At 48.6% G+C, this 23490-nt stretch overlaps 1 protein-coding gene and 1 long non-coding RNA gene across 5 annotated transcripts in view; one reads left to right on the top strand and one right to left on the bottom strand.

Annotated features, from left to right (window-relative positions):
* UQCC1 (ubiquinol-cytochrome c reductase complex assembly factor 1) overlaps positions 1–14940 on the top strand; it is a 90712-nt gene extending 75772 nt beyond the window's left edge. For 3 of the 4 annotated variants that reach the window (XM_022592573.2, XM_022592571.2, XM_022592572.2), the window contains 3 exons: positions 4228–4305; positions 10431–10544; positions 13418–14940. In XM_022592573.2, the coding sequence (XP_022448281.1) occupies positions 4228–4305; positions 10431–10544; positions 13418–13552 (327 nt within the window). In that variant the 3' untranslated portion in view covers positions 13553–14940. The remainder of the gene's footprint in view (positions 1–4227; positions 4306–10430; positions 10545–13417) is intronic. The other variant, XM_089896788.1, reaches the window with a different exon arrangement.
* On the bottom strand, positions 14535–20521 carry LOC149747483 (uncharacterized). The gene is made up of 3 exons (XR_016387911.1): positions 19819–20521; positions 17139–17189; positions 14535–16318 (listed from the first exon to the last, which is right to left on the bottom strand). It is a non-coding gene; the product is annotated as an uncharacterized LOC149747483 (long non-coding RNA).
* Between the last annotated feature and the right edge of the window lie 2969 nt (positions 20522–23490).

Raw genomic sequence — 23490 nt, 5'->3', positions numbered from 1 at the left:
TGGCTAGAAATGACATCATAGTTTATGTACTCAATAAAAATTTAATTAAGTCATTACAGGAATTGCAGTCATCATTTAACCCTCTGATTTCTTCTGTTTAGTTTATTATTAAACATTCAGTAATACCAGTTACTAAATCCTGATGGCTTATAAATACCTGCATGAATTTTAATAGCTTAAATAAATGGGAAAATAGGAGTACCTGATATGCAAGGAACCTTTTCCTTGTGGTGGTGCTATATGTATGGGTTTTGTTTTGTTTTGAATAGATTTTTTAAATTAATTAATTAATTTATGGCTGCATTGGGCTTTTGTTGCTGTGCATGGGCTTTCTCTAGTCGGTGGCGAGTGGGGGCTACTCTTCATTGCGGTGCGAGGGCTTCTCATTGCGATGGCTTCTCTTGTTGCGGAGCACAGGCTCTAGGTACGCAGGCTTCGGTAGTTGTGGCACACGGGCTCAGTAGTTGTGGCTTGCGGGCCCTAGAGCACAGGCTCAGTAGTTGTGGCGCATGGGCTTAGTTGCTCTACGGCATGTGGGATCTTCCTGGACCAGGGCTCGAACCCGTGTCCGCTGCGTTGGCAGGCAGACTCTTAACCACTGCGCCACCAGGGAAGCCCCTTATGTATGGTTTTTTAATAAAAAGCAAAACATTATGGAAAGGATAAGAGTTTAATAAGAGAACAACCCAATGCTAACCGGGGAGAGTTTCTCATCCGGTTTGTCCATCTATGTATTAATGGGCAGGGTGCTCCGTATCGAATTATCTGGCAGTGAGGACACAGAACCTGCACACCAGCAAACAAAAGCTTAAGTGAGGGAATAAGATCCCAACAGAGGTTCACCAGAGGGAATATCCAGCTCCCCTTGGCTGCTGGGCTGGCTAGAAGGGCCCTTCAGGGCGAGTCCAGTAGTTCAGGAAGCTGCTCTCACTTACCCTCACCTGTTGCCTACAGATCATGTGTCTGCACTGATGGAGCTTCCACCCTCTTCCAGGAAGGGCCCTTTTCATGGTCTAATCCAGCCTGGGTGATGATATCTGAAAACCATTTCTAGCTGTGGCAGCTTGCCATCTCTTAGCTAGAGGTGAGGGGGAGAGGCAGCTTATAGGTCACTGGGGTTAGAATATAGGACCAGGAGGCAGAGGATCCTTGCTAATAAGGAATTCTACTCCTGCTCTCCATTCTTTCTGGGCAGTAGGCAGCCAGAATGCAGGTGCATCCCAAGAGGAGAAAGTATGTTTGTATGTAAATGAGCCTTGTTGGAAAGCTGGAATTGAATTTGCAGATTAATGTGTTGGTGATCTCTGGAAGTGCCCTGCAGATGGTGAAATAGGAAAAGCATTCGTCCAGAAACCAGGTTCTTGTGACCTGCAGAACAAGTCCCTTCCCCTTTTGGGTCTCAGTTTACCATTTCCTCAGAGGGATGAGCTAGGTGATATCTGAGGGCCTTTCCAGCTCTAAAGCTTACTGGCTTGATGCAACACATAAGCCAGCTCTGCTGAGCAGGTTCAGTGAACGCTTACCTCTGAGAGATGCTGCCTTTGTGCTTGACTTCTCTGACATTGTCCTTTTGTGGCTCTGGTTCTTCTTGCACAGTTAGGAGAACGACTAGTATGGGAGTAGGGAGAGCCTCAAGATGGGCATCAACAGATCTGGGTTGTAGTCCCATCCTCTCATTACAGAAGGAATTAACTCTAGCTCTGGCTTGTTCCTTGATTCTTCTTTTACCTTAGCCCATTCTGAAAGATGGTGCAGTAAGAAGTTTGGCAGTTCTGAAATTTCAGAAACATGGAAGGTACTCAGCAGTAAAAAAAAGGAAACAAACAAAAGGATATTATTGGATAGAACACACTATGTGTGGTACTCAGGCCTTGTGAGGATTCAGTCATCAGCATGCCAGTCTTAAACCCTGCTCTGGCCAGGCCCTGGCCTAGGTGTCAGGGGTGCTGAGATTCATCAGACAGAGTTTCTTAGGACCTTTGAGCAGCTCACAAACTAGTGGGAGAGACAGGTACAAGAACAACTCTAAGCTGTGTTGTGCCCCCAGGAGAAGTGTAGACAGAAAGCTCTGGGAACACAGAGGATGGATGGCTATTTTGGCCTAGGGTGATGGTGGGGTGGGAAAGGTCATGCATTTCATAAACAGCTGCATCCAATCTCACATTTTCCAGTCTTGAGCTTCACAGTTCTCTTTCCCTTTTTGAAAATTGTCCATGACTATAAAGTATTGGAGCTGGTTTTAGTTTTATATAAACAAACCAGAAGGTATTACTCATAATTCCTTGCATTTGCAGAGCACTTTGCAGCTTACCAAGGCTTTCGGTGTACATTGTGGAGTGAATGAATGAATGAGTGAATGAAGTACATGCTAATTCATTTGCTCTACAAACCAGCTCCCTGTATAGGGCATTTAAAAGACAAGGACAGGGCTTTCCTGGTGGCGCAGTGGTTGAGAGTCCGCCTGCCGATGCAGGGGACACGGGTTCGTGCCCTGGTCCGGGAAGATCCCACATGCCGCGGAGTGGCTGGGCCCGTGAGCCGTGGCCGCTGAGCCTGCACATCTGGAGCCTGTGCTCCACAACGGGAGAGGCCACAACAGTGAGAGGCCCGCGTACCACACACACACAAAAAAGACAAGGACATAGACTCAGAGTGGTTACTTGACTTGCCCAAGATCACGTCCTATGTATACAGCAGAATTATGACTTGAACCCAGTTTTCTGACTAAATCCAGATCCTTTCACTACTCCTTTCTGCCCTCCTTCAGAGACCAGTTATGAACCACAGGATGAAATCATTCAGTATTTGATTTATTATCCAAAGTAAAATTATCTTCCTGCAGGCAGGAACCTGATGGAATGTCAGGCACATGGACTTTGGATTCAGACTGACCTGGAGGATTTATCACTAATTTTCTGTGGGATCTAGAGCAAGTCATTTCACCTGTTTGAGTCTCAGTTTTCTGTGTCTTTAAAAGCATGACTATAGCATATCTGCCTCTGAGCCCCGGTGACAGTTAGAGGAGATGATGTCTATAAAGCATCTGGCCCATAACAGGTGCTCAGTAAATGGAGGAGATGATGGTGGGCAATGGTCATGGTTGTTAAGCACAAATCTTATTCTCCATGTAAAGTTCCAGATGACTTCGGGGTGTTTCTAAAACTTGTCAGTTTAAATAGTCAACGAGTCCTTTCTATGTATTACACATTACACCAGCTTTTCTGCTGGGATCCCAGAGAGGAATGAAATACGGTACCCTTTCCTTTCGCATATTCCCGGAGGTCAAAGTTTTATCCTATTGAAGAGATTCCGTGAACTGCACTCTAGGTTCTGAAGGCTCACTGGCTATTCTCTGAGAGGAGTTCTACCTGAGTCTCCACGGTCTCACTGGCATTGCATTTCTAAAACAGTCCATTCACATTAACAGTCTTACTTCTCCAGCCCGTCTTATTCTACCCTCCTGTCCACAGCCTCAGGTGCCCACCTTTCTCCTCAGCATCTCACTCACAGCTCTGCCTCTCTTCCTCCTCTTCCCACCTCTGACCACTTGCTTCTTTTGTCCTTTCACTACAACAGGCTCCTTTGAGTAACCCTTAAGACATTTCCTAAGCTGGTCCCAACCTACCTTTCCAGTGTTCCTGCCCGTTCACCCTCCCTGGCACTCCCCATTTTCTTTCCTGCCCCTGCACTCTGTACAGCTTATTCCCTGTGTCTAGAATGTCCTCTTTCCTCCCCCCAACCCTCTCTTGTCAGACTCCTCCTCCTCTGAGGTCCACTTAAACATTACCTCCTAGAGAATTCTTCCCAGCCCCACCAAGTGGAGACCATTGTACTGAAATGTATTTATCACTCACCACCTTTGGGATAGAATTTGAGGCAGTACGTTGCAGTGTGATTATTTTCTACATGTCTGTGTTTACTAGACTGTGTGCTCCTCCAGTCAAGAAACGTTTCTTTTAACTTGTGTTCATAGTATCTAGCACAAAGCCCGACGCGTAGTTGGGGCTCAGTTCATAAAACTGAGTTACTGCTTTGTATAATTTGGGACCAGCATCTAAAAGAAGCTGTCAAGTTGGGGAGAATCCTGACAGATCAGGGAAATGAGGATGGACTGGCAGTTTGACCTGTTAGGGGCCCTCTTTCTCTGTTCTGCTAAGAGCCAAAAATCATACTTTTTGGTTTTTTCCTTTCTTTCATACTTTTGTTTTTGCCATTTTGTTTCTGTAGGTTAATTCCTATATCCTGAAGAAGAACATGATGCTTATGACAAATAATTTCTATGTGGCAATCTTGGGATATGATGAGGTAAGCTTATTTACCAAGCCTTAGGCAGAACAGTGGCCTCCCCCAACAAAGGCATTTGATGAGAGCCTCTGAGAGAAGCTTCAGGGGCCACCATCACTGCCTGCCATTATGGCTTAGTATTTTACTGTTTCCTCACCTTCACTGACTCAGCAACTAGAATGAGTATGCCCAGCAGTTTGCCTAGCACTTGAGAAGGAAAGCACTAGGTAATATGGTCAGATCATTCAACTAGTCGGCATTTACTGAGTGCCTGTGGAGTGCTGGATGGAGGGACAAAGGCAAATCAGTCACAGTCTCAGCCCCAGATGCGTTCAGAGAGAGGAAGACATGCACACATCAACATCACGGTCAAATCACACACTTTTTTGGGGGTTTAATTATAAAAACAATACATACTCATTTAAAAAATTCATAAAACTCTGCATAAATGGTTGAAATAAAAAATAAAAGGGCCCTTTCCTCTCCTGCCCAATTCTCTGTCCCAGAGGAAAACTTTGTTAATAGTTTATTGGGTGTCCTTACAAGTGTTACCTGTGCACACACAAGCACCTATGTATTTATTTTCTTCATGCAAATGTAAGTTACACTGCATATACTACTATTCTGCAAATTGCTTTTTTCACTGAGCAATATATCTTGGGTATCCTTCTACATGAGAACATTTAGATCTATCTCATTTTTTATTGTAAAATTTACATAACATAAAATTTACCATTTTTAAGTGTACATTTTAGTGGCATTAAGTACATTCACATTGTAGAGCAGCCATCACCACCATCCATCTCCAGGACTTTTCCTGATCTTCCCAGATTGAAACTCTGTGCCCGTTAAATACTATTCTCCTATTCTCTCCCCCGCACCAGCCCCTGGGAACCACTCTTCTGCTTTCTGTCTCTATGGTTTTGACTATTCTAAGTACCTCATGTAAGTGGAGTCGTACAGTTTTTGTTCTTTTCTGATCGGCTTATTTCACTTAGCATAATGTCTTCAAGATTCATCCATGTTGTAGCATCTCTCTCATCTTTTTCTCAACTGTTATAGAAATTTCAGACACATGGAAAAGGCAAAAGAATGGTGTAATGAACCTGTATGCATACCACCAGGATTCATCATACCTCATCTTTTTAACAAACCATGTGCTTTTATATTCATTTTGTGGTTACCTTCAGATTTAATGCAAGCATCACCCCTTCTGGGACACAGGCCCAAGAACTTCCCCCAGGCTCAACGCCTTCTGCCCTTCCTGGGCTCCACAGCACTTGCTGCATTAGCATTAACTGTCACCCCACTGGGTGAAGATTTCTCCTGTGTAGTTGCAGTGTCTACTCTGTATTTCTGTTGCCTGGCATGGGGCTTGGCACATGGCAGGTGAAGAGTGAAGAAGGGAAGAAATGCATAAAGGATGAAAGTAAGAAACTAGAGTTCAGGCTGGAGGAAATGTTATCACCCTGTAGATAATAATTAAAGCCAGGACATGAGCTTACAAAAAAATTAAGTTAAATGATTTGCTTAGGGTCATAGGACTAGTTAAAATTGAGGTTTCCCAATTCCCAGTCTACTAAATATCCTCAGTTATTAGAGAGCAATGAAGACTGCATACTGCATACATCATGAATTCAATATGAGCTTTGTGGGGTGGGAATTGAGAAACACTGCTTAAATCTATGCATCAGTTGTTAAATTAGATACATTCTGATTTCAGAAACCTTACAGTATGTAAAAGAACGAGGCTTAGAATTGAAGAAATATAATTTTCTTTCTCTTAACATTTGTTTGCGGTCTTTATTGCAGATGGCTCAGTTGTTTCCTTTCACCCACATTAATAAAGATGTTCTGTCCCCCCATGCCAAATCCATCTTGGCAGAGCCATCTTAGAAACATGCTTGAGTGCAAGAGTCACCTGGGGTGCTTTTAAAATCTGATTATCGAGAACTGCACTAAATATTCCAATTCAGGGCTTCCCTGGTGGCGCAGGTTCGTGCCCCGGTCCGGGAAGATCCCACATGCCGTGGAGCGGCTAGGCCCATGAGCCGTGGCCGCTGGGCCTGCACGTCCGGAGCCTGTGCTCCGCAACAGGAGAGGCCACAACAGTGAGAGGCCTGCGTACCGCAAAAAAAAAAAAAATATATATATATATATATTCCAGTTCAATGGGAGTGGGGCCTGGTGTTTCAACAAGCACACCAGGTGACTTTTCAGAGTGGGAAAGTTTGGGAAATAGACTAATTACCTGGGACACTTTAGAAATACCATTATTTGGGCCCTGTCCCTCAGAAGTTCTGGATTTAACTGTAGGTGGGCATCTGTAGTTTTAAAAGTTCCCCAGGTAATTTAAAGGTATAATTCTGGAACAGTTTTTCTTATATTTTAGTGTGCATGCAGATCATCTGGAGTCCTAGGTAAAATTCAGATTCTGACCCAGCAGGTCTGAGATGAGGCCTGCGATTCTGCGTGGCCCACGAGCTGTAGGGGATGTGCAGCCATTCTGCAGGCCACACTGGGAATCACAACGTTCTAGAGCTGTGCTTTCCAGTACTAGCCACATGTGGCTGTTTTGATTTAAATTCATTAAAATTGAAAATGCAGTTCTTCAGTCACACTGGTTACATTTCAGGTGCTCAGTACTTGTTTGTGGCTAGTAGTGGCTACTGTGTTGGGCAGTGCAGCTGTAGATTGTTTCCATCATCACAGAAAGTTCGACTGGACAAGTGCTGTTCTACAGCACCCTTTTCCTAGAATCTTGCTTGGATTGTGCCCCAACCCTGAACACTTTTGGAACCTTCCTGTTTTCTACTACATTAGGTCCAAATTCCTCCATGGAACTTCCAGGTCTTCTGTGAACTGTCCCCATTTGTGACATGTCCTGTCCACCTTTATCTCCCATGGCCCTCCAGTGTGTAGCCTTCTTTCTGAGTGAGACCATTTGCCTCACTGCTCCACAGATATGCCGTGTCTGATTGAGGCTGTCCTGGACAACCAGGTGTGGGGGGCAGTAGCTGAGGCTGTCAGCTTTGAACCTGAGGATTTCAGGGTCTCACAACTGGTAGGCATTCTCTCTGTAAATGTTCAGTGAACTAATATTATTCTCTCTTGCTTAGAATGTCCTGTAGCTCTCCAAATAGTCTCCATTCTTAAGGTCCCCTTCTCCACAGAGTTCTCCCTGACCTCTCTAGGTCTGTGTTTTTTCACCCTGAATTTCAATATCCATCCATCCATTTAACAGGTATTTATTAAGTGCCTACCATGTGTGATGCACTGGGGATATGCTGGTAAATAAAACAAACATGGTTTGATTCTTTCCTACCAGAGCTTATCTCTTAATGGAGAGACAGGCGGTAAATAAGTAAACAAGCAAATAAATATCTAATTACAAATAGAGCACAGTGATAGAGAATAATAGAGAATACTTAGTGTGGACTGGGAAGGTCTCTGAGGAGTTTTCATAGAAGCTAAGACTGAAGATTGAGGAACCAACCATGTCTTGACTATTCCTCAAAGTCTCCTGTACAGATTAGCATTTGTTCATTCTCCAGGATTTAATTCTGTGCTGCTGTTTGATGTGCTCTAGCTTTGTCCCTTCAACTAGGTGGCAAGCTGCTTGTGAGCTGCGACCGTATCACTGTGACTCTGTGTTCTTACCATCGTGCTAAGCACGTAGTGGTGTCAGATCAGCCCTCACTGAGTGAGGCTCCACCACTTTAAACTCTTAACTATAACCAGGGTCCTCCGGGGCCAGGACAGTCCCTTTGGCTGCCTCTCAGTTACTCTAGGTCTAGGTGTCTCAATTTCCTGAAGGATGCTTTTTTTGTATCGTGAGGGAAAACAAGTAGGCATCCCAGTAGATTGTGGGAAACTTGCTATGCAAACTAATTTTTGCCTCCTAGGCACCCCTTTTTCTTTCCCGCTTCCTCTCTCAGACCAGTTTGTTTTCACTGACTTACTAGAAGTGTGGGGGAAAGAAGGCAGAAGTTGGGTTCGTTGATTTATTCAGCCATTTGTGTTGCACTCCCACTCTGTGCCAGGTACCGCATCCTGACTAGAGCCAGTCAGCATCATCCCTTGACCTCACCAGTGCATTCTGGTTCCAAATCTACCACCAATTAGCTAGAGAGGCTCTAAGCCTCAGTGTACTTACCTTTCCAACGAGGGTAATAGTATCTGTTCTTCCTGGCATACATCGCCATCAGAGCCAGGTGTGTGAAGGAGCTCTGACAGTCTGGAACAGTCAGGTTGCTATCATTGTTAATCTGAGTTCTGAGTCATCCTTTTCCTTCTGACTGATTATGGACTTGGCCTTTCCCAGCCATCTCACCCATCGCCAAGGCTGTCTGTTTGTGGCAGGCCGTGGCTCCCAGGGCTTTTGCTGTCCTGTGCTCTGGGCTCATTTTCTAAGTCCTTATAACACTCGCTCCCACTCGTGTTCCCTCTCGTGTAGCGTATGTGAGTCGCTGCCAGCAGCACTGCGGCATGTGCCCAGGGCACTTCAGACACAGGCAGGCTGTTGTGTTAGCAAATAGCTTGGAGAACAGTGATGTGCCTGAGCTTGTCCTTGGCTCCTGTCCCCCATCTGCCAGAAGAAGCTGGTTTTCCCGACTCAGCCATTGTGCCAGGACAGTCTCTTGGAATTGTAGGGGTGTTTAGCAGAGGGCATTTGGGACAGGTGGACGGTTTTTCCACCAAACTGTCAGTACCCCATACTGGACATGGCCCTTCCTGGCAGCAGGCCTAAAGCCAGACCTCATGTACTGCAGTGCCTCGGGGGCCAGACCACAGCATGACATCGAATAAGTGATCCTGGCTCTTTGTGTAATGATTTATCACTTACAGAGCCTTTCATGGCCATTGTCTCTTAATTCTCACAACTCTGTGGGATAGGTTTTAGTTTGCTTGTTTAGGTTGTGAGAAACTGAGGCTCAGGAAGGGCTAGTGGCTTTCCAAAGGCCACACAGCTATCAAGTGACCGAGCTGCCATTTGAACTCAGGTGGTCCGATCCCCAGATCTCACTGTTGTTTCACCTGTATTCACAGCTGCATGCCAAAACAAGCTCCTAATCTTTGTACCTAGCACAGTGCACTTAGCAAGACACCTGTGTGTTATCTCTTATCAGTCAAAGGTGCTGTAAATAGGGCAGGCATTTTAGTCTCTGTTTAATAGATGAGAAGGTCAAGACTCAGCTTTATTAAATTGCCCACCATCTCTGAGCTTGGTACTGGCAGGGCCAGGACTTGATCCTGTCTTCTACTGACTTCCAAGCCCCAGTCAGCACTTTGTCTGGTTCCGTACACTACCTTGGCACCTGGACAGAGCAACTTCTCAGGGCCTTTCCCTTTAGTCACCCTTGCCCAGGAAGCAAGACCCTCCTCTCTCCCTCCTCAGAGCTCCAAGTTAGAAAATGGCACTAGTCCAGGATGAAGGTCTCTTTGATATTTGGGCTTCCCAACAGAGCTCTCTCTCCTCTGTGCCAGAACCGCCGACGTTAGGCACACACAGGCTCTGAGCATTCCCCTGGGGCCTATGGCTATCCTGCCGAGCAGGCTGTTCCTCTGCTTAGGGAGAGGCTGGGCCAGCCATAGCCAGCCCAGAGCTGGGTGACAGTGAGGCCAAGGTACCTGACTCTCATCGCTAAAGAGCTAGCTGCCTTGCAGATGTGTGTCCTTGGACCAGGGGAGAAGGTGCAACCTACACTCACCTCTGTTCTTGGGAAGAAATATATGCTCACAGTGCTCCATGCCCATTCCTTGTGGGTGGCAGTGGAACCACTGCTGCTCCCATCTCTCTCCCCTGCCTCTCAGGTGTTGCCTGGGCCTGGCCAGGCTGTAGAGGGAGTTGTGGCCTAGGAGGGTCCATCAGACGTGTGCCCCATCTCTGTATCAACCCTATTAGCCAGTCACTTGGCCCCTCTGGGTCCCATGTTCTTCGCCTATATAAAATGAAGGGGTCAGACCAGATGCTCTCTGAAGACCCCTTCCAAGCTCTACCAAGTAGCTGCCCCATTTCTCTCTCATGGTATCTGTAAGGTCCCTCTGAGCTGATTTTGTGTTGCTAGCGTGTTCACAGTATCCGCAGCTTTTGTGTCCTGGCTCTGCCATATGCCCCAGAAGAACAGTTGTGCTGTGTATTCTAGGGGGTCCTTTCAGATGATCGTGGGCTGGCTGCTGCCCTCTGGAGAACCTTCTTTAACCAGAAATGTGAAGACCCTCGACAACTTGAATTGTTGGTGGAGTATGTGAGGAAACAGGTGAGCAGTCCTTCCCCTCCCCTCCAGAGCCTCCTGGACAACAGGTCCTTCCTGAGGTCTGTGGATGTTGGACTTTCAGAGGATCATGAGAGGTTGAGTTCCCAGAGTCCAGTCTGAGGGAATTCTGACCAGATCATGTCAACAGTGGGCACCGATCAAGAACACCTTCTGTGGATCCAGCCATGAGCCAGGTCAGGGGTCAGGGCGTAGGAATAGAAGAATAAACGGCGCCGAGAAGTCTGCTGCTTTTATAAACCTGTTGTCTCTCACTCACTGCACATTCGACTGTCTCCTGTGTGCGCAGTGCTATACTGATCCTGGGCACACACAGTCCTCCTGTAAGATAGCAGCACGGGGTGCAGTAAAGCTCCCCTTAGGTACCCACTTTGAGCCCCAGGATTCATGTTTCCAGCTCCTGGCTTCCAACAGGATTGGGCTCCAGGCAGCATTCCACAACATCCTGTAAGCCTTTTCCCACTGGGTGCTATCTGTCATCAAGCAGAGTCCCCCTGCTTCATTCCTCACCCCTCTGGCTGCCCAGGGCTCCCTGACACCAGAGCTTCTCAGAGAAAGCTCCAGGGTGAGGACTGCTTAACTGCATAGTTTTCCTCGAGCCCAGGAAGAATTCACTCCTGTGCTCTCTGCCGCCGGATCCTGTATTGATGGGAAATCCATACATTATAGATGAGGGAGAGCTGAGTGGCAGGGAAGAGGCACATGTAGGCTTTCCCAGGGTCTCCCAGTGAGTCAGGCTGTGCAGCTGGCCTAGAGCCCCCAGCTGGGTGATTCATGCAGCCACTAGAGGCCTCAGCTGCTCCAGACCGCTCATCAGCTCAGGCTGTCCCATGAGTCACACCTTTGCTTCACGGGCCTGGCCCCTGGAGCCAAAGGGGCCTCACCTCACAGTTATTCTCTTATTCACCTGTGTCCACGGCCTTCAAGCCTCCAACAGCCAGGAGAGGGAAGGCCAGGCTCTGGTTCCAAGGAGAAGACAGGGCCAGCAGGCCCAGCTGGTTGATTACTGGAAAACTACATACTAAGGCTCTTCAGAGGGTAGAGAACCCCAGAAGCCAGGACTGCTGTTTGACCGTTCTTCAAATCTGCCAGATCCGGGAAGAAGGCACTGTGGCCAGAGGACCCCACCCACAGAGAATTCTGAGACTCACACTGTTGACTCGACTCGCCCTCAGACAGGAGTAGCAACTGGCAGAGCAAATGCTGTGTTTTCTGAGAGACCAGCCCAACTTTTCCATCTACCGCGGTGGGCTTGTGCCAGGGGCCACAACAAGGGCACAGCTGGGACCTCTCCGAGGGCCCTGAAGGAAGGGGCTGCCACACCAATAAGAAGGCCCAGATTGCCCCAGTGAGAGGCAGTCACTAGGAAAACAGTGATGGAGCTCTTAGGGAAGCAGCGAGCTCTGATGGGGACCCAGTTCTGTCAGCAAACCTTTTGAGCACCTATTCTACCAGCCTCTCTGTTGAGAAAGCAGAAATTAGTAAGACCCAGTCCTGCCCTCAAGGATCCAGCTCATGATTTGGCAAGGAAGCCAGTCAGGCACAAGGCTAACCCTGGAGTAAGTCAGTCTGCGATGTATACAGGCAGGAGCAGAGTCTATGAAAGGCTAAAGAAAGGAGGGACTAAGTCTGACCGAGTGGATCGGGGAAGGCCAGGAGGCTAGTCCTGGGCCATGATGCCAGTTGGTCTGGTAGATGGCCTGAGGCCCAGTCAGAGATCATGCTGAGATTTTCAACCCAGGAGATGGGCATAGTGGTGGCATTAAGGACAGAAATGGAGTAATTGGAAAGAGGAGTTGCTTTTAGATGAGATAACAGGTCAGTTGACCTCCTTGCACTGGAGACATGTGGAAATCCAGACCTGAGGTGTGTGTGAGAGACTGGGGGTGAGTGTGAGGGTCTGCAGCCTAAAAACAAAGCAGCGGGAGTGAAGGAATTCTTGGAAGAGGGAGTCGATGCAAGGCCTAAGATGAGGCCTTTGGACTCCTGCCACCTCTCCTTTCCTCCCAGTTGCTTTCTTACCCTCAAATGGAGCCTCATCTTTCTGAATCCAGTGCTGACTCCTGCTCTGATCCAGCTCTCGCCCTAGAGTTTGCCTGTGCACTTGAAAGCATTTGTCCTTTTTCATCTCCTTACCAGCAGAAGCCTGGGAATCCTCCCAGAGGTGGCCTTTATCGCCTAAGACTTGCCACTTGTTAGAGCACCTGCCTCTTGCAAAACTGCCCGACCACACCTCCCTGCAGCTGCTCCTGTTCTCCATCACAGGTGTCCCCTCTCCGCATTGTTCAGGGGGATAAACTCCCTCAGTCATCCTAGAGGGGTGAAGCTGGGGCCCACTAACCATGGGGTCAGGGCCCACTAGAGGACAGTAGAAGCATACACATTTTTTTTTTAAGTTCCAGTGACTAGCAGTGTCCTTCATCCTGTGTGGTACACGTTACTATTATGGGCCCCTTTCTCAGACAAGGGAACTTAAATCTCAGAGAAGGGAATTGGCTCACCTTGGGTAACATTGCTACCCTGAATGGACAGTCAGACACACAGTTCTGGTCCACAAAGTCAGGGCTTGTGTGTCAGACATTTGTCCATTCAGAGGCACAATGGGGAATTCCCTAAAGCCTGAGAAAGCTTCCTTAGTGACTTGTTTCTTCGAACCCCCTTAAATGAAATAATCCGGGAGATCAGAGACCACTACCCGCACCCCCCCCGCCCCCACCCGCCTCAGGCTTGGGAGCTGGGATGGTCAGTAGCCCCTCGTGCCCCCGCCCCGTTCTCTCCTTTGGGAGGCTGGTTCCTTGTGCCATCTCACGTCCATCCTGCCCTTGTCCCTTTCCTGTTTCCTGTTCTCCTGATTGCAGATACAGTACCTGGACTCCATGAACGGTGAGGATCTGCTTCTGACAGGGGAGGTGAGCTGGCGCCCTCTAGTGGAGAAGAATCCTCAGAGCATCCTGAAGCCCCATTCCCCAACTTACAACGACGAGGGTCTTTGATGGGCTGGTCCCTCCAAACAGCTGGCCAACTAGCTCTGAGGAACTGCCAGAAGAGAGGTGGCTGTTTGGCCCAGGAAGTGGCCTGAACTGACCTTTGAAAAGCATCTGTCAAATACCTGGCCCCATTTGTGTTGATTTTCCTCTTATTATGCCCAGGAGTCTGATTGGGTGGGGTACGGTGCTGGGAGAACCCTTAGCCCTTCTAAGGTGTCCTCTCCCTCAAGAGAAGCCCTGAGAAAGAGCTCCCCTGCCCACACTCCCCAGGTCCCCTCTAGGAAACATGCGATTGACAGCTTTTCCCAAAGGCCACAGAAGGGAATGGGGGTAGGTTAGAAAGGGGACACCCCATCCCCCCCCTAAGGGCCCACTGTGGCCTAGGAGCAGTTTGTAATGCTTCTGAGTCAAGACGGGTAACCATGCTCTGTCCTCCGGCGTTGAGCTGTGGGGTTGAGTTGGCCATTAAAAGAAACAGAGACTTCTCTCTGCCATGGCTCTTTATTCCTGGGTCTTTTAGAAACTTACCTGGGATGGTGGATGCCACGAGCCGAGGAGCACTGCCCAGCTCAGTTAGAGACAGGGAGGCGGAGAGGCTCAGGGGGGTCTCTGCTGCTGCTTCTGCCTCCAGCTCATGGAGATGTCACTGTTCTGGCCAAGGTACAGCCTTCCAGGCCACGACCTTGGGGACCCAGGAGGCCTCTATGGCCAGGGGGCTTGTCACATCCTGAGTCATTTGGAAAGAGGCCTCAAGAGGAAGGTCCCTTTGTCACACACATTCCCATTGAACTGGGTGAGGAACATGCTGCCTTTTCCTCTCTTGGCTCCCCCTTATACGAGGTACTGGGGAGAAGGGGAGAAGAGGAGAACACACTCTTCCTGGCTTCGTTGCTCCGCCCCAGGACCCAGCCCCGTGCCCAGCCTTCCACCCCCTTCCCAACTCGAGGAGCATGTGCTGCAGAGCCACCTTGGTCTGGGCACTTGAGGACCAGTCCCCTCCTCCCTCTGAGTGTGGGTCATCTCTGGGGGAATTTTCTTTAAATTGAAGAAAGGGGGCGGAGAACCATATTGCCCCTCCCCCCATCAAACTTCCTTCATTTAACTTGCTATAAAATGAGTCATATAAAGAAACTCTATAAGGGTGAGGTATATCTCACTTCTGTGAAAACATTACAAATCAAACCACCTTCTCTGAGTTTATTTAAGATGCTTTTGTTGCACAAGGAGCTCTAGAGTGAAGCCTCCTGTGTGTGTGAGATAATAACACCTTGTAACTCATTACAGCTGGGCACTATTTACATAAACCAGAGCTGGGCCAGGCAGGAATTTGCTGATTAATTTATTTTTAATGGAGTGAAGTATACCATGCACCAAAATAAACTTTACAGTGTGTACCTAACTGCTCCTGGAATGGATGGAAAAATTAATGGAACAGATTTGGCTCTCAACTCTACACATTAATTTATATATAAAAGTTATTTGAGCCTTAACCCATTTGCTGCCCAGGGCAGCTCCCCAACCACAGATCCCAGCCTGCAGCACCAGTTCAGCTACCGGGCTTGCTTTAGAATCATGGCATCTCAGATTGGAAGGACCGTTAGCGGTCATTTAGTCCAGCCCTGGTCCAGAACTTGACGCCCTTTCTCAACATCCCAGTTGCCTATGTTCATACGGGCCCTATATGAATACCTCCAGCAGCAGACAGCCCCCACCTGCAGAGCCAAGTCCTGTCTCCATAAGAAGAGTAATCACCAAACACTGCAACTTATGACACGCAGCCATGTTTCAAAGAGCCAGTCGATCTATCATGTCTGTGATGTCCCAAAGCCCTCACTTCCTGCCCGTAGGCGTCTTTCACTGACTACACCCGCCCCCCCAAAATAAAATCCAGGCTCCTTGGAAGCTGCAAGGCTTTTCTTAGTTTGATCCTTGTTTGTCTTTTTGAGTCTCTAACCCATTTCTTTTCTGACCACTTGGGGTTACCTGAGGAGACTACCCTGTATGTTTTCTCTGCCTGGAATCCTGTCCGCTCTTCTGACTAAAGAAATTACACATGTCCCCTAATACCACCCTCTCCTGTTCACCCCAGGCAGTGTTCTCCAGAGGAACTATTTTTAACATACCCACTCTCCATCCTGCACTGTGAACACCTTCAGAGTGGGCATTGGTGTTTGGATCAGTCGCCTTTGTTTCTCCAGCATCCAGCAGCATGGCTGGACCTTAGTAGGCATCAGTGTAAGCTTTGATCAATGAAAGAAGGAATGAATGACTAAATCACAAATCATTATCTATACAAGCCCAACAAAAAGCCCCTTTCTGGACCATTCTCTCAGTCTGTACTACAGTTCAGCTTATTTTAATAATTCAGTACGAAGTACCTCCTTTGGCCTTCGAATAGGAACGAAAGCCAGATGTTCTTTCTCTAGCTAAACGTTTTTCTATTGCAAATTGTTATTATACAGAACAAGTGAAAGACATGTTTTCTTTGCTCTCAGGGAGATTGCTCTCTAGGAATAATTTTGTCCTTTATTTGTACTCTGTGTATGTCCAGAAAGGATCACAGCAAATTAAGAGACACAGGTGTAAAAACTGCAAAACGATTGAAACAAAGTTTAAGAGATAAGGGCTTCCCTGGTGGCGCAATGGTTGAGAGTCTGCCTGCTGATGCAGGGGACGCGGGTTCATGCCCCGGTCCGGGAAGATCCCACATGCCGCGGAGTGGCTGGGCCCGTGAGCCATGGCTGCTGAGCCTGCGCGTCCGGAGCCTGTGCTCTGCAACGGGAGAGGCCACAACAGTGAGAGGCCCGCGTACCGCAAAAAAAAAAAAAAAAGGAGATAAGATGTAAGTATTGGTAGGTTAGAAAACCTAGCCCGCTAATAACCAACTTTCACGTGACTTTTTCAGCAATTTATAAAGTGTGATCTCAGGTGTGCATTGTCTTGCAGCAGTCTTGTAAAACAGGTATTGTTCTCCTGATTCTTATCCCCTTTACACAAGAGACGAGATGGGACTACAGCTCAGAGAGGCCTGGAAGATGAACCAGGGTAAGAAGGGGCCTAGAGTGCCCAGCCCTCATCTTCATCCCTGGAGCCCTTGCTCCCTCCCCACCCCACACTGCTTCCCACAGGTCAGTGAGGAAATCTGCAATTGAGTATAAAACCTTGCTCTGAGCTCCCTGGAAGCCAAAGGCAGAAATGAGACAGGCTGAAGGTTATGTACTTCCCATTGTCACATGAAAGGAATTATACTTATTCATCAGAAGAAACAAATATTTTCCTTACTCTTCCAAGAATATATTATAGGGTCTTAAAATGAGAAACACTGAACAATGTTGTGAAAATACCCCTAAGATTTCAGATTTGCCTAAAATTTTAAAAATTGCAAGTATTGCTTTCTTATGTCAAGCTGAGATTAAAGCCCAGGCTACACTTCAGCCAGTGTTTTTTCTGTTTCTGTTCTGCGCCAGATGCTGCTTGGCGTTTTCAGTTAGTATCTCATTTAATCCTCAGTGACAGTTCTGTGAGGTAAGTGTTATTAATAAGTTCTTGTTACTGCTGAGGGGGACTGAAGCTCAGGGAAGCCCAGATTTACCTTGCATGCAGACTCAGGCGGTTCTGACACCCAAGTCCAATGCTTTTAGTTCTAGAAAAGGAGTACGAGATGGGGAAAGGGTCAGTTGTGCTACATTAAAAAGTAAAAGGAGGGGCTTCCCTGGTGGCGCAATGGTTGAGAGTCCGCCTGCCGATGCAGGGGACACGGGTTCCTGCCCCGGTCCGGGTAGATCCCACATGCCACGGAGCGGCTGGGCCCGTGAGCCGTGGCCGCTGAGCCTGCGCGTCCGGAGCCTGTGCTCTGCAACGGGAGAGGCCACAACAGTGAGAGGCCCGCGTACCGCAAAAAAAAAGAAAAAAGGAAAAGGAAAACTAAAGCAGTATTCCAGCCACGTGGGCTTCTGTGGGCGCATACACATACTAACAGGAAAAGTCAGAACGAGGGAGCTCAGGTTCAAGGTTCAGAAAAGCCTTCGAGGAGTTGGAACATAAAGGATGGGCAAGGTTTAGGTAGGTGGAAAGAAAAATAGGAAGTGAGGATCCGTAGCACGGAGCAGGAAACTTCAGACTCAAGTGGAGCAGCTGAGTCGGTTGCCAGGGAAGAAAAGGTTGCCGAGATCCAGATGGGGCCACGGCTCAGGGAAGCCTGGGTAATGCTGCATCTGGCAGGGACTGTGGCCTGATGGGAGTGCGGGTGCACAGCGGCGTGCAGGGTGGATGGGTGCAGTCAGGAAGGATTCTAGCCATCTAGGCTTGAAGGCCTGGAAGCGATTGTAGAAATTCAGAGGAAGTTCAAACCCCAGAGGCATTGCAGGGGATAAAATCGTTAGGACTTGATGCCTCACTGAACCTGAAGCCTGAAGAAAGCTGTTCAGGGCTCTCCCGGAAGCAGGGAGATGGTGATGTCTAGCAGAAGACAGGAGCATGAAAAGAAGAATCTTCTTTGCATTGTGTTTTTTTTCGGGTGCTAATTACATTATCCTATGAGATGGGGCAGGGATTATTGCCCCCATGATGCACTAGGGAAGCAGGTCCACTGAGGAGAAACCACTTACTGGTGCAAGAAACCACTTACATAGCGAAGCTGACCAGTCTCATGTCTTCAAGCCCCACCCCACCTCTTTGGTGCATTGGTGCATGTTGGTTGTGTCTATGGGGAGCTGGTCTGACGGAAGATGCATCAGGGAGGGCAAGGGCATAGGGCAGGCCTGGACCTTGGGGGATGATGATGACCTCGGGGCCAAGGACTTTGGCCCTGTCTTGGGTATAGAAGGGACACCTGAAGTCATGAAACTGGATGAGTTCCCAGAGACGAAATGTGGAGGGTAGAAAAGGGAGCGGGGTGGGCGTGGGAGAAAGCATCCACCGGGGGAGGGTGGGGACGGGGGTAGGAAGAGATTAGGAACCAGCGTAGGAGGCGGAATCAAAAAGCCAGGCGTGGGCGGTGTGGGTGGAGCCTTCCAGGAGGAGGAGGCTCTTAAGTCTGTGTGCTGCAGAGCATAGGACCGGGGGTAAGTGGGTGGAGCTTAAGGGCTTTAGATTCTCCCAAGAACAAGACTTTTTTTTTTTTTTTTTTTTTGCGGTACGCGGGCCTCTCACTGTTGTGCCTCTCCCCTTGCGGACCACAGGCTCCGGACGCGCAGGCTCAGCGGCCACGGCTCACGGGCCCAGTCGCTCGGCGGCATGTGGGATCCTCCCGAACCGGGGCACGAACCCGTGTCCCCTGCATCGGCAGGCGGACTCTCAACCACTGCGCCACCAGGGAAGCACCAAGAACAAGACTTTTGAGAGCAGGTTATGGCAACAGTTGTGGTATCTTGGGAGGTGCCTAGATGAGAAGAAACGGAGAAGAATCGGGCAGGAGGTAGGAGAGCAGGTGTTTTCAGCACAGGAAAGAACTGAAGATTGCATGGGGGTGCGGAGGAGTCGGATTAAGTGTAAAGCAATGAGTGGAGTAGGAAGCGTCCCTCAAACGTGAGGAATTAGGGTTAGATCCCTCTGGAAGCGGAAGCCTGGTCTAGAGAACAAGGGCCTGGCTTTGGAGGGCAGGAGGGAAGCCTTTCCTGAGACCAGAGATTGGAGGACAGGTTGGGGGCAAGTGATTTCTGAGGTGAGGGCCCAGAGGGAAGGGAGCTCACACTGGTCTCCATGCCCGGGGAACCTAGAGTTTATCAGCGCTTGGGGTGAGGTGGGGAAGGAAGGGGAGTGGGCAGTTTGTGGGCCGAGAACCCGACAGTCCCAAAGTGAACTCTTCCCTTGGGAGCAGCCCTTTACTTGCTACCCTGGTTCTGCCCCCTTCAGCCTTCTCCCACTGCATCCCACTGTGCCCTGACCACTGACACCATGGACTTGGCCTTAGGGAGGATAGGCCAGACCTCAGGCCCCTGGCCATGATCTTCTACCCCCTCACTCTGCCCTGGTGATAACCACCCCTCACAAGTTTTCTGTGGCTTCCAGGGGACTTCCCTCAAGCTATGCTGCTGAGCCCAAGGGCCCAGACCCTGCCCAGGTCAAGGGCCTCCACCCCTCTGAGGAGGCGAGAAAAGGTCCTGGAGATCCTGGCCGGGGATTTCCGGGAAGGGAATCTTCAAGCACTGACCCGTAACGTCAAAAAGTGATAGAACACAATGTGAGCACTAGAAGGGACTTGGAGACCTCCAGCCTCTGAAGCTCTGAGAGGCTCACTCAAGTTTTCACAGTCGGGAACCAGAATCACTGACCTGTGCTGGCTTGCTTCTTCCCTCTTTTTCTCCCTCCCTGTGGCCAGAAACAGTTCCTTCACCTCCCAGTCACCATCTGAGAAAGAGCCTACAACAGGGCTGTACTCTAATTGGGGGTGGAGGGCGGAACATGGTTCCTCTAAGCTTCCAGAATGACTCATGAGCTCTAAACCCCAAGCAACTGGTTTATACCTCAGCTTATTCTGTGGCTTATAATTATTTCTGAGTCTGCCTTCCCCACTAAACTGAGTTCCTCCAGGGCACAGACTAAGTCTTACTCATCTTTGGGACCACAGTGCTGGCCTACAGTTAGCATTAAATATATGTTGGGTGGACTGAATGGGCAGAGGGAGAGGGGATGGGGAGGGAGACGTGGCTGGATCTATAATGTTGGGGGCTTAAGAGATCAATGGCTAATATGCCTTCTTCCCCTCCCAAGTCCAGAATGAACTGAAAAATAAGAGACAGACACATGGACATCAAAATGGGGGCTTTACCAGTATTTCTGATAAAGCGGATTGGAGAATGTAGCTTTTGCTTTTGGGCCAGATGGACTTAATAATATCCTCCCCCAAATAAACACCACGCCCCCCGCCCCCCAAAAAGGGGCAGACCTCTCTCCCTGGCAGGGACAGAACCTCCTGTGGAATTTTGCAGTGTAGATCAATGGAGAATATGCTACTTATGCCTACAGCAGAACCAAGAGTGAGAGAGAGAGAGAGAGAAACCCAGAAATATTTGAGCTCAGCTCTTTCCCTAAGCCACTAATCAGCCAAGCCATTCCCCTCCTCTGGGGAGGATGAAGCCTGTGAGGATTTAGGGAGTGGTCCTCTCACCCTTCCCCTCCAGGAGAGTGGAGTGGGAATTCTCTCCCCTTATGGAAACATGGGGAGTGGGGACAGGTCTCCCACTGTGGGATGGAATACGGTGGACGGATAGGTAGAGGGGGTGGAGGGAAGGACGTGGGGGAAAGGGTGAGACCCCATTGTTACAGTGTTACAGTGTAGACCCAGACACAGTCACCTTTCCAAAGCAGAATGCCAAAATCCTTATTCCTTGTGATCGTACTTGCCCAGTGCTCGTCTGTGTATGCAGAGTGGAGAGAGGACCTTGACTCCTGTGAGCTGGGATGAGAGGCCAAATCTCAGAGCCACACTCCACTGACATGGCCCAAGGCCATGTTCACCTTCAGGGCTGGCCTTTGGTCTGGAAGAGGCCGGAGACGGACCCGAAGGAGCTTCCGTGGTGCTGCTTCGTTTGCCGTCAGGCCTTCACTGAGCCCCTACCCCTTCATGGCTGGAAAAGCTCTAAATTCAGCATGTACTGAGCTCCTCGTTCTCTCAGTCAGGCGCTTGACACAGAGTAGTCCACTTGTTCCTCACAACCACCTGGTGAAGGAGATGGTGTTGGTCCCATTTTACAGATTACGCCACCGTGACTCAGAGTTGTGATTGTTTGGCTCACCCATTAAGTTCCAGAGCCAGTGTGGCCTCCTGAAGGCCTGTGTGGCGCTCAAGAACAGCAAACCACACCATCTGGGTTGTTTCTGGGACTCCTGCTTTGGGCCACTCTGCCCCCGGGGGCCTGCTTCCTAAGTTATCCTAAAATACCGCTCGATGGATCTTGCCAACCTCTGGGCCTCAGCAAGGCCCTCTTCAGGGTGTGGCTCCAGACGGCCTTTCTGGCAGCCCTTTCCCTGCACTGCTGCTTGCAATACCTTCAGTAGGCAGGCCCCCGCCCCTCTAGTCCTCCAGCCTGGAACGCCCAGCCCTCCACCCTGCACGTCTCAAAATCTGTCTCATCCTTTAATACCCAGCTCGAGCCAGTCTCTGGGAATCCTCACGACTTGTGCCTGTGTCAGGCTCTTAGGTCACTTTGCCTTCATTCAAGGGATTTAGGCACACTCTGGCACCCCTACTAGCCCTGACTGCTCCTCCCGGGAATCCTGTCTCCCCTGACCCAGAGGTGCCACAGTAAAGGTGTGTGGCAGTGTTGGCATCAGAGCAGCCTGCAAATGAAGGGCTGCAGCCCGGCTTCTGCTCCCACCAGCCCCACACGACATTCACCTGCCCAGGTGCCACTCAGCTTCTAAGAAAGAACAGACAAGGCTAAATGGCCCCTAGGATAGCAGAATGATGCCAGGCAGGGGCCTGACACACCCCCTGGACAGGAAAATAATTTTCTTCCTCTTAATAACAGTTATTAGGGGGCTATGCCCGACCCACTGCATCCAGGGTCTGGGCTTAGCTATCTGTATGGCTCTCGTCACCCTGGGTCCCCACCCCTAGACTCAGCCCCAAGGCTAGGATATACTTGTCTGCCCTCCCATTGCCCTTTACCCACTCAGCCCATAGGACGGGTGGACAGTCCTGCAGCCCTGGGGGATTTCGTTTGATTTATACGCTTTTATTATCAGGGTATCCGGGATCCCTTGGAGCCCTTTTCAACTCAGTCTTCCCATCCTTGCCCCTCTCAGCTGAGCTCCCTTGTACAGACACTTAGTACCACAGTCCAATGTTAGGGTCAAAGACCACCCCTGCTGCGCAGACATTCATGCACACAGATATGCACCCAGACACATACACGAGAACACACACAGATGCACAAGCAGGTAAATATACACTGATGTGCAGCTAGATACGTAAAGACAGCCAAGCAGACACACAAACGTCACAAATAGACAGTATGTAAAGTACACACACGCCCAGGTATATAGTAATGCGTAGGTATAGTGTACAGGCATACCTCATTTTATTGTACTTCACTATACAGTGCTTTGCAGATACTGTTTTTTTTTTTTTTTACCAACTGAAGGTTTGTAGCAACCCTGAGTTCTCAGATGATGGCTAGCATTTTTTAGCAATAAAGTATTTTTTCATTATGGTATGTACATTGTTTTTTTAGACATAATTCTATTGCACACTTAATAGACTATAGTATAGTGTAAATGTAACTTCTGGATGCACTGGGAAACCAAAAAAATTGTGTGATTCACTTTACTGAGATATCAATATTTGCCTTATTGCGGTGGTCTGGAACTGAACCCATAATATCTCTGAGGTGTTCCTGTCTATGTTGAGTTGAGCCACGTGAAATTGTCAATATTCAGTGTTTTTTTTTTTACTTAAAAAAATGGAATCTAATACAAATGTGGGCATGGAGGGAAATATTAAAAAATACAGAGCCAACTTTGTACACCCATGTTCAAGCAGTATTATTCACAATAGCCAAAAGGTGGAAACAATCCAAGTGACCATCAGTGGATGAATGGATAAACAATGTGGTATATACACACAATGGAATATTATTCAGCCTTAAAAAGGAGGGAAATCCTGTCACATGCTTCAACACGAGTGAACCTGTATGCTAGGTGAAATATGCCAGTCACAAAAAAGACAAAGACTGTATGATTCCACTCACATGAGGTAGCCAGAGTAGTCAAATTCACACTCAGAAAGTACAGTGGTGGCTATCAGGGGGTGAGGAGGGTACTTAGCCTTTCATAGGTACAGAGTTTCAGTTGGGAAAGATGAAAAAGTTCTGGAGATGGATGGTGGTGACGGTTGCACAGCAATATGAGTGTACTTAATACCACGGAACTGCACAGTTAAAAATGGTTAAGATGGTAAACTTTATGTTAATTAAAAATAATTTTTTAAAAGATCCAAAAAT

Source organism: Delphinapterus leucas, chromosome 15 (genome assembly GCF_059928025.1).
Source record: "Delphinapterus leucas isolate spDelLeu-1000000601 "Yukka" chromosome 15, BTC_Dleu_Yukka2, whole genome shotgun sequence".
Classification (NCBI taxonomy): Eukaryota; Metazoa; Chordata; class Mammalia; order Artiodactyla; family Monodontidae; genus Delphinapterus; species Delphinapterus leucas.
The sequence above is the reverse complement of the archived record's forward strand: the minus strand, read 5'-3'. Positions and strand labels throughout refer to the sequence as shown.